We start from the raw sequence: 11,474 nt of genomic DNA on the forward strand, positions 1-11,474 counted from the left end.
GGACATAATGAAAAAGAAAAATAAAACGTACAGGCCTAATTAGAACACAATTTTCCCATTTTTGTCTGGTGACTACGGATGTCTAGCCAATGATGGTGGATGTGTGTCTAGGATTGGCCTCTTGAGTCACATGGGAAGTAGCTAAGAGAAAAATTTCAATCCCACAATTCCACATTAAAAATATGTTTAGAAACCAAGTTTATGGAATGAATTTTCACTAATGCCTGTCTGTTTCGTAAGTGCTATGTGTAGAAAAATGTATCTATTTATGTGGATCACAGCTACGAGGGTGTCATATGACCAACTTCCATATTTTTTTATAGAGCTGGATGGACTCAAGGGCCTTAAAGATCCTAAAATTAAAAATCCTATTCATTACAAGGATTCAAACCCAGGACCCCTCAGTTCAGAAGCCAAGTGCTTTACCACTCAGCCACCGTGTCTCCTGATGAGTTATATAAACCATTGGAACTGTTTTTAATTACTTTCAAAGGATTCTAATTATAAGACAATTTGAAAAGTGGAAGTTTTTTTTATTGTTTTAGTCTTGGAGACTTGTTTTCAATGCCTTTCAGAGGATTGTACTTCTTAATATCATAAGGACAGTGTTGAAAATTGGGATCTAAAGTTTGTTTCCTTTTATTTTAGTCTTGGAGCTCTGGCATTACTGTATATACTGGAACGCCAGAAGGCTGATACCTCACTGCCCAGTGTGGCCAACACTCCTGTTGATTCTGATCTCAAACCTACGGCCAGTACCAACTCACTGTCCTCTACCTCATCAACCACAGTACTATATTCACCATCACCCACTACGATGTCTACTACAACCACCTCATCGACCAGTACGACTACCAGGAGAGGTAACTCTTACATTATTTCTTCTGACCTGTTTTAAAACAAAAAAGTATTAAGTAAAATGTATTCAGAAAGTTAAAGTAATTTACACACAAAACGATTTATATATATTTTTTTAGGTTTAAAATATATTTATTCTTTACATTCTAGAAAAAAATTGTTTTCAATAGGTGCCCAGAGGTGCCTTAAAGATCCTAAAATTAAAAATCCTAATCATAACCAGGATTTGAACCCATGACCCCTTGGTTCAGAAGCCAAGTGGTTTTCATTTAAAATACATTTATTCTTTACGTTCTAGAAAAAAATTGTTTTCAATAGATGATGATGACCTAGGGAAGCTGGAAATGGAAATAGGCCAAAAATGTATCAAGTTTTAATATTATTTTGAGTAATTTTTATTTCAATTCCATGTGTTGTAAAATATTTATTGAGAAAACCTGGCGTCTGCTAGGAAAGGAAAATGTTCTGTGTAGATTTTCATTTCAGAGTTGCCATCTTCTGCTTCTACAACTGGCGTTTTACAAAGAGCTAACATTTTTTTTTAATTGATTTACTCAATTTTAGGCTTGAAACAATATTGAATTAGCTTAAAAACACAATAGAACATTTTGATTATATAACAGTGTTCTAAGGACCCTAACTCTGGGTTGAATCAAATGTGAGGTTAAATATTTTGTTTTTCAAAGTTGTCATTCTTTGTTCTTTTTTTTAGGGTGTTTTGGGTATTTATGGTAATACTTGACTGGAACAATAGTTGGACATTTTATTTTTATTATTTAAGACAAAGTGTTTAATAAATGTTACATTAATTGATTTTTAAGACAAAGCTTATATAGAAGGTGCATTTCTTATTCCAAATGCTAGGACTAATTTGTACAAGTGCTCCTTCTTCCCTAGTGTCATTAGAGCATGAAATGGGCTGCCTAAGAGGAAATTCAATGAATTAGCAGTAGCAGAGTTTAAGTCTCTAATTAACAATCACGACTAGATAAACACATTGATAAGCATAAGGACATAACTATCTCCTTTTCTTAATGAGTACTGCTATTTATAAGACACCCATTAGAGTGGGTGGACTCTGGAGCATCCTTAAAAATCCTAAATTCAAAATCCCAGTCTTCACCGGGATTCAAACCCAAGACCTCTCGGCTCAGAATCCAAGCACTTTACCACTCTACCACCACTCACCCCTGTAGGGCGTAATTATCTTCTTCTTTGAAGGTACATCTGCAATATAAATGGGCCTCTGTTTATTTTACAATTCTATTGTATTGAAATTTGTGTATGTTCTAAACTTAGCAGAGTATAAGTCATTGATTAACATCTATGACTATCTTATCTTCTTATCTTATCTTATAAAATACAGACGTTACATAAAAAAAGAAGATGATTACGTTCTATGCGTCATGCATTCAATAATGCATATTAACCAATGACTAGATTGACACATGAAATGTTTAGGATGTAATTATTTAACGTCTGCAATACATAAGATAAGATAATAATATTTTGACTTTACATAAGATAAGATAATAATATTTTGACTTTACATAAGATAAGATAATAATATTTTGACTTTACATAAGATAAGATAATAATATTTTGACTTCACTCTTCCAGTCACCTTGGCTCCGCTCCCCACGCAGTCTGGTAACCAAATGGTGGTCCCCCCCTTTCCAGCCTGTTCAGGAGGATATTGTGAAAAATATTGCTGCCCCCCTCCTCATGAGGATGAGAACAATGTGGTAGTGATAGGAGGAGGTGAGGGAGGAGGCATGGAGAGTCCAAACTGTGAGTATACATTTGGTCTGTTGCTAATTAGACTTTTTAATACACTGCTTGATCAGCACTATATGTTAGTGGGAAAAGAAATTCGTCTGGCTTCAGTTGTACTCAGATAAAATTAGATTATATTCGAATCAAAGATAGGAATAGTGTTGATGTGTGTTTTATATAGGTTGCACCTCTCTGTGTTTGGGAGTAACATCCCTTGTAACTTGTTGGCAACCAAGATGGCGTAAGATTAAACAGCTGATTTCATGTCTTATAAGTTATATCCAGAGTCTTGTTATTATTCGTTCATGATAATCAAAATGGTGGCAGCGGTAACAAGAATTATAATTAGGTTTATAACAGTGATATAAATTTAGTTAAATTAAGTTTAAAAAAAAATAGATCTAAAGTGTAGATCTAGATTCCAGAGTCTCAGTCTTGAGATAGTAGAGTAGATAGGCTCGGGGATATTCAGTTACGGTATTCTAGATCTAGTTAAGTCTAGTCTAGATAGTAGATATACTATAGTAAAGTTTTCATTGAAGATGGCAGAAGGTCAACTTAAACCACCAATAGAGTTAAATGTGATTGAAGGTAATTCATTATGCTGTGATTAAGATAAAGAATCAAGGGGAGTTAAAATCTATCTGGCTGTTTGTTTGCAGACGACATTGCATTGTTATAGCTTTTATTATACTTGTAGCACACATCACATGTGGGCCCCAAGAACTGTCTGAGTCATTATCTTTTATCATTTTTAAAGTTGATCCTCCTTCTTCCTTTTGTGTTATACTCTTCTCTCTGGCGAATAATGACCTCTAAAAGAGATGGCTGGAGAACTCTCCCGGGCACTATGAGACACACTTTTGAGACCTAAAGAAAAACCCTTGCCCAAGACAGGCACACAGGGTGAAAAGAGAATTAAAATAGAGTGCCTTCCCTTTACATAGATCAATATTAACTTTTTTTTTTTTTTTAGATATTAGTAGATCTCTACCCTGTTGTAACAAAATCAGTTCATGAATTAAATTACAGCGTTTGAAACTGCAGCTTAAACTGTCATACAAATGTCTCAAAGATTTTAAATTCTCCAAATGTGTTTTATATAGTAGACATCAGTTTAATTTTATAACCCTCCTTGCTAAACATATTTTATTAGAACAGAAATTAGTGTCATTTATTGTGGAACAGAAATTAGTGCCATCTATTGTGGAACAGAAATTAGTGCCATCTATTGTGGAACAGAAATTAGTGTCATCTATTGTGGAACAGAAATTAGTGTCATTTATTGTGGAACAGAAATTAGTGTCATTTATTGTGGAACAGAAATTAGTGCCATCTATTGTGGAACAGAAATTAGTGTCATTTATTGTGGAACAGAAATTAGTGTCATCTATTGTGGAACAGAAATTAGTGCCATCTATTGTGGAACAGAAATTGGTGCCATCTATTGTGTAACAGAAATTAGTGCCATCTATTGTGGAACAGAAATTAGTGCCATCTATTGTGGAACAGAAATTAGTGCCATCTATTGTGGAACAGAAATTAATCCCATCTATTGTGGAACAGAAATTAGTGCCATCTATTGTGGAACAGAAATTAGTGCCATCTATTGTGGAACAGAAATTAGTGCCATCTATTGTGGAACAGAAATTAGTGCCATCTATTGTGGAACAGAAATTAGTGTCATCTATTGTGGAACAGAAATTAGTGCCATCTATTGTGGAACAGAAATTAGTGCCATCTATTGTGGAACAGAAATTAGTGCCATCTATTGTGGAACAGAAATTAGTGCCATCTATTGTGGAACAGAAATTATTGCCATCTATTGTGGAACAGAAATTAGTGTCATCTATTGTGGAACAGAAATTAGTGCCATCTATTGTGGAACAGAAATTAGTGTCATTTATTGTGGAACAGAAATTAGTGTCATTTATTGTGGAACAGAAATTAGTGCCATCTATTGTGGAACAGAAATTAGTGTCATTTATTGTGGAACAGAAATTAGTGTCATCTATTGTGGAACAGAAATTAGTGCCATCTATTGTGGAACAGAAATTGGTGCCATCTATTGTGTAACAGAAATTAGTGCCATCTATTGTGGAACAGAAATTAGTGCCATCTATTGTGGAACAGAAATTAGTGCCATCTATTGTGGAACAGAAATTAATGCCATCTATTGTGGAACAGAAATTAGTGCCATCTATTGTGGAACAGAAATTAGTGCCATCTATTGTGGAACAGAAATTAGTGCCATCTATTGTGGAACAGAAATTAGTGTCATCTATTGTGGAACAGAAATTAGTGCCATCTATTGTGGAACAGAAATTAGTGCCATCTATTGTGGAACAGAAATTAGTGCCATCTATTGTGGAACAGAAATTAGTGCCATCTATTGTGGAACAGAAATTATTGCCATCTATTGTGGAACAGAAATTAGTGTCATCTATTGTGGAACAGAAATTAGTGCCATCTATTGTGGAACAGAAATTAGTGCCATCTATTGTGGAACAGAAATTAGTGCCATCTATTGTGGAACAGAAATTAGTGCCATCTATTGTGGAACAGAAATTATTGCCATCTATTGTGGAACAGAAATTAGTGCCATCTATTGTGGAACAGAAATTATTGCCATCTATTGTGGAACAGAAATTAGTGCCATCTATTGTGGAACAGAAATTAGTGCCATCTATTGTGGAACAGAAATTAGTGCCATCTATTGTGGAACAGAAATTAGTGTCATCTATTGTGGAACAGAAATTAGTGCCATCTATTGTGGAACAGAAATTAGTGCCATCTATTGTGGAACAGAAATTAGTGTCATCTATTGTGGAACAGAAATTAGTGCCATCTATTGTGGAACAGAAATTTATTGTGGATATATGTGGTCATTGATTGCCCAGATCAATATTTTATTTTTTTTAAAATTATTTATTACCTTTTAAATTTATTTTTTTTAACAATAGCTTTTGTATAGCTCATCTTACATGTCACAGCTCAGTGCCCTCATTTTACATGTCACAGCTAAGTGCCCTCATCTTACATGTCACAGCTCAGTGCCCTCATCTTACATGTCACAGCTCAGTGCCCTCATCTTACATGTCACAGCTCAGTGCCCTCATCTTACATGTCACAGCTCAGTGCCCTCAGTGTTTCTTTATTTGACATACGGGGGAAGTGTGTATCTGAGAGGTTTCAGGCTGCCTTTAGGCTCTCAGCAGACATGACTCGAGTTGAGTTGGGATTCAAACTTGAGCCTCTTTGAAAGATAGCCAAGTGGCAGCCACACATCCCACTGCTATTAAACCCCATCCATAACCTGGCTCTACAGTCTTGCGTATCCATCTTAATGTTTTATTTTGTGTTTATTTATTGGTTGATGTATTGACGCATATGTTTGCAGATTCTGTCAGTGAGAATGAGCCAGGGAATAAAGGAGATGAGGAAGAATCCAAAACTACAAATATTATAGTAAGGACATTTTTTTTAGTAATTACAATTGTTGGTTAAAGTACAATTTTTGTTGCTGATAACATGGTTAGTCTTTGTTTATACCTGGTCCAAGTGTCAATCTTTGGTGATAGCTGGTCCAAGTGTCAATCTTTGGTGATAGCTGGTCCAAGTGTCAGTTTATGTTGATATCTGGCCCAAATATTAATTTCAGTGTCTTTAGAAAATAATTAACACTGATTTGTTTAAAATTAAATCTAAGGTAGGGCAAGTAACTCTTAAACATTGTTTGGTTTCCATAAACTCACATAAATGTGTGAGAGATTGTTTGTTTTACATGTTTTGGATGTTCCTTCATAGTTTAAGATAATTTACTTCCTAGTCCAAACCTCCCTCAGGACGAAAGGGGATGGGAGCGGGCAGGGTTTGAACCCGGTACCTTTGATAAATCTGAAAGGCAGTCCAGGTGCAAACCACATGACCAGGCAGCCATCCATTATCAGCCTTACTTTATAATAATAATAAGGCTTGTCTTCCAGTCTGAATATTAGTGAGGAATGCAGTATTTCCCATGGCTACCCGGCCCCAGCTTTATATAGTTATAAGTAACAGCTGAGAATCAATGACTGTAGGTTTCTACATGAGAAAAATGCAGAGATTTTCTTATTTGGTCTTTTAGTGCATACAATTTTATAGGGATCTATTTAGTATGTAATTTTACCGCAGGATGTCCACCTGGTCCTGTGGTTTGCTCTTCGGACTGTTGTTACAATAATCGTGATCTCAAACATGCCCCCGTTTCGATATTCTGAATTCTGCCGAAGGTTTGAGTTAGGATGTCATAGTTTCTAAAGGAGCGTTCAAAACTAAACAAGCTTCATGTAAATTTCTATTTTGTGTGTTTCAGACAACAAAGTTGCCTCAAGTCATTGTTCACATACCGTCTGGAAGTAATCCCGATGGCTATGTTATCAGCAACATGGACGGGAACAGCCCGATGTACGATGTGATCAACCACAACATTGGCGGCAAGAAGGTTTACAAGAGAGGAGCTGGTAGGCACCATTTTTCTCCCCCCGATAAATCTCATACCAAACTATGCATGAAGACTTCAAGCTATAAATTAACACTATCTTAGCATCTTGTTAGTTGAGATTTTGTAGATTTTTTTTTTTTTGAGTTTATATTACCATTGAGCAATGTACATGTTTGTAATTGACGTGTTTGTTATCAATGTGTGTAATGTTAAAGAATGCTGGGTTAGTTCATCCTGGAGCTACACTTAACACGTAACAAACATAAATAGTATAGGTTGACTTGAATCCAACTTTAGCAGACAAAATGACATTTATTCAATAAGAACAATATACTGCCACTTCTTGGTAGGTGAACATATAACAGGCAATGTCAAGCGAGACTGTGATTATGTTGAATGATCAAAATATGTACCAGAGTTGCAGTTCTTAGGGCCTGTCAAGCAGCAGTGACACTTTCACAGTGAAACCCTAATGAATGTTAATTAATACGATGGATGGCTGACTAGTTGTGTCATATACATTCTGGACTATGCCCAGATTTGAGGCCTGCCTATGCTTACCCGCCCCGTTTGGGTTAGGATTTAATAATCTTCAAATCTTAAGAAACATCCTAAACATGTAAAAAAAAAAGAAAGATAAACCAATGTGTTCCAGAGGGCATCAAGAATGTTGAAAAATATGCAAAAGATCCTTACCAAATTGTCATTGATTGAAAAATATAATAATAATAATTTAATAGATATTTTAAAAAAATTGCTATACCAAACGCATTGGTCTATGGTTATATTTCTTTTGTGTTTCTGTGGATGGAGGGGGCTATCTGGGAGAACCTTTCCTTGCTGCTTTTAAAGGCTCAGCCAACACAACTCAGCTCAAGTTGGGATTCAAACTGGTGCCCTCTTTATATAAATAAATTATGGCTTTTATGTAGTGCTACTTTCAGAGCGCTTTGGTCCAATCTCATTTGTGGACCAGTGGGTGGGAGGGGGTATCTAGGAGAAGGTTTTTCCGTGCTGCCATTAGGTGCTCAGTAAACACAACTCTGCCCGAGTCGGGTGTCGAACCTCGAGCCCCCTTCATAGGTAGCCGAGCCAAGCTAAGTTCAAGCGCACTTAGCCTCTCAACCACGCTTCCCAAATAGACAAATGGTTTATGTCATTATCATTTTTTCCTTTGTTCAACAGATGATGCTCCCAGACCTACAATCCGCATTTCCCAGCTGAACTACATTCTGGACGACAATTTCTGCGTGCCTAATAATTGTCACACCAACAACTACACTTACTATGTACCGCTCAACACTTCTTTTGGGTTTGACCAGATTGAGCTGGAGTTTAGGTAATCGTTAGTGCTCCATTAGGCAAACTTTGTACAAACAAGGATTAAGAATGATTTAAATGTAAATAATTGTATATTGTTAAGATTTTCTCTACCTGGCTGCTCAACACAAATCTAACACAACAACTTGACAAAAGTTGCAAATAATAATGTTTTTGTTTAATTGCTAAATACATCAACAGCCTATACCACTCTATTGGCTGCTCACATAGGTCTCACCAGCCACATGAGGAGGCACAAAACCACAGCGTAAAGCCCTCAGCCCCCTGGATGACAAAAGTGGTTGTCATCAAACCGCGATGGACAAACTATAGATGTATATATATTGGTTACACTATATACAAATGCTTTGTAGTACTAACAGAACTGCCAACTGAACACTATTAGTCTCTCTGTCTACTCCTGGACTAGTACAGCTACATTCTCGAAGACTCACATTGTACCGCACCGTCCTTGCTGTCCTGGACTGAACTCCTTTCTTACACACTGTCTCTGGTCGAAAGGCTCTCAATGACATGACCATAACACGGGTCATATTTGCGTGTACTAGCAGTACTATCCCTTGTCCATTGACAGCCGTTGACCCGTGATTTGCCTGAGTCATGTGTGTCAGTAGGTCACACACATTAACCCTATCGCTCCGCCACTAGAGTGACAGAAATTGTTGTGGTGTGAATGGTCTTTATTTTTGGGCAGAAGTGTACTAGAGTAATGCCCCTTGACTTCTTTCTCTTCCAGCACCCCAACAACGAGTCACATGGCCTTGTGTAACAGCAGATTTATGTGGATTTGTCCGACAGCTAACGTCGACAGTCAGATCACTGGAGAGATTTTGCAGCACGTAAGTTGAACCCAATAAAATTTAAAAGGATAAAAAATTATTACGTAGCTGTGAAAGTTTAAGAAATATTGTATATACAGAATCAGCATAGATGTTGTCTGGGTGGTAATGAAGGTTAGCATCTAGAGGGGAGCAACTCCAAGCCCTAGTTCAGACTTCTGGCGGTAGGAACTGCTTCTAGAGGGGAGCAACTCCAAGCCCTAGTTCAGACTTCTGGCAGTAGGAACTGCGTCTAGAGGGGAGCAACTCCAAGCCCTAGTTCAGACTTCTGGCGGTAGGAACTGCGTCTAGAGGGGAGCAACTCCAAGCCCTAGTTCAGACTTCTGGCGGTAGGAACTGCGTCTAGAGGGGAGCAACTCCAAGCCCTAGTTCAGACTTCTGGCGGTAGGAACTGCGTCTAGAGGGGAGCAACTCCAAGCCCTAGTTCAGACTTTTGGCGGTAGGAACTGCTTATCCTAACCGTGGAGCAATAGTACACTCTCCAAGGAGTCTCAACTGAAATGTATAGTTTGTAAAACACTTTATTAAACTATTTAACAATCTACTATAGACGTCATGTGGATCAGCAGATCAATGCAAACAAAAAATAGACACTACAGATCTCTGATAGGAAAACTTCTCTAACAAATCTGGACTAACTCTCTCAGTCTCCAGTCTCCAACTTGAATTTTCTCATCCTCCTGCTTTCAACTAGCTCCAAATCTTACACACCTCATATACCTCCACACACAATCATGTGGACCTGTTGACCAGGACATTTTCATGTTAAGCTAGTAATGGTCAACCTTTCAACACATGAGATATAACTTAAGTCCTACCATAACAATGTACAAACAAGGTTTGTGAAGGAAATTATTCTTTGACTCAAATACATTCAGTGTATTATGATAACTCATTTACTAATTCAGTAGCATTCATAACTAATTTCTAGCAAGAAATAAAAACAGTGGGTATAATAGGGCCTATTTTTTGTTGAATTTTTTATTAAAATATAAAAGTAAAGTTTCTCTTTTCTGTAGTAAATGTTAAAAAAATGAAATAATAATTATACATAAACTATAGCTTAAAGCACCCAAGCAAATAGTTCCAGCAGTATCATCAATCATTTTTATGAAAGAACAAAAGAAATAATTTAAGTAAAGTCCATCTTTCAGACTTTGTGTCTATGGGGCAGGCGATATAAAGTTCATCTGTTTCTGTGGCTCACAGTTAACAAGGGTGTCATGTGGCCAGCATAACCACCAACCGCCTTTACTTTTCCCCAACTAATGTCAAGTACCCATTAGAGCTGGATGGTTTTGGAGGCGCCCAAAGAACCTGAAATTAAAAGTCGCAGCCACCGCCCATCCAAAAGAATCATTTCCTTATGCTAATTGCATCTATTCGGCCTCAGAATGAGACATCTGGAGGTCACTCACAAACGCCACGGGATTACACATTTCAAACCAAAAGAAAATCTGCTTTCGAAGACAGACGCTGAGAGCAAAAGAAAATCGTAATTGCCAACGGTTATGCTTGCCCTGGATGTGGCAAAATATGTAGGTCACAGCTGGGGCTGGGTAGCCTTAAGAAATACTGCATTCCTCATTCATTAATCATCAGACTTGAAGACAAGCCTTATTATTATTATGTTAGAAATGAACGAGTAGTCATTCTCTGGCGCTGCCAGGGTCAAGTTTCGCTAAAGAGAAACAAAATTCATCGTAGTCCCTTTAACAGTTTCCACTGTTATTATTATTATTATAATTATTATTATAACATTAGAGAATTGTAAGGAAAAGTTTAGTGAGGTGTACAAGTTGTACATGTCAGTGATACCTGTTTGTTTTAACATGATTAGGATGTTCCTTCAGAATATAAGATTATTTTTTGAGTGTACATATAATATAACCATGATTTCATATGACTGATCTATGCTATTAAACATATCAGAAAGAACATGACCCACATTGTGACCTGATTTCATTTTTCAGAAAAACATAGCAAAGTGGTCATTAAGTATTGGTAATCACTTCAGGACTATCCTACAGTTCAAGGTCATTCATTCTATAAAAGGTCATTCAGTGGTGAGTAACTTAAAAGGCTTTTGATTTAACACTAAAATTCAGATTTAATTTATTTAAAAAGACATAACAATAATATTTCAGTCAAATATGTTCTTTACTTTCTAAAAAAAA

General features: G+C 36.7%; 1 protein-coding gene across 2 annotated transcripts in view; it reads left to right on the forward strand.

The window, feature by feature from the left end:
- The window catches only part of LOC106057857 (myelin regulatory factor-like), a 114,115-nt gene that overhangs the window by 97,676 nt on the left and 4,965 nt on the right, over positions 1-11,474 (forward strand). For both annotated transcript variants that reach the window (XM_056045215.1, XM_056045217.1), the window contains 7 exons: positions 649-863; positions 2,479-2,649; positions 6,035-6,102; positions 6,989-7,136; positions 8,303-8,456; positions 9,195-9,297; positions 11,271-11,363. In XM_056045215.1, the coding sequence (XP_055901190.1) occupies positions 649-863; positions 2,479-2,649; positions 6,035-6,102; positions 6,989-7,136; positions 8,303-8,456; positions 9,195-9,297; positions 11,271-11,363 (952 nt within the window). The remainder of the gene's footprint in view (positions 1-648; positions 864-2,478; positions 2,650-6,034; positions 6,103-6,988; positions 7,137-8,302; positions 8,457-9,194; positions 9,298-11,270; positions 11,364-11,474) is intronic.

This window comes from Biomphalaria glabrata, chromosome 10, assembly GCF_947242115.1.
Source record: "Biomphalaria glabrata chromosome 10, xgBioGlab47.1, whole genome shotgun sequence".
NCBI classification, from domain to species: Eukaryota; Metazoa; Mollusca; class Gastropoda; family Planorbidae; genus Biomphalaria; species Biomphalaria glabrata.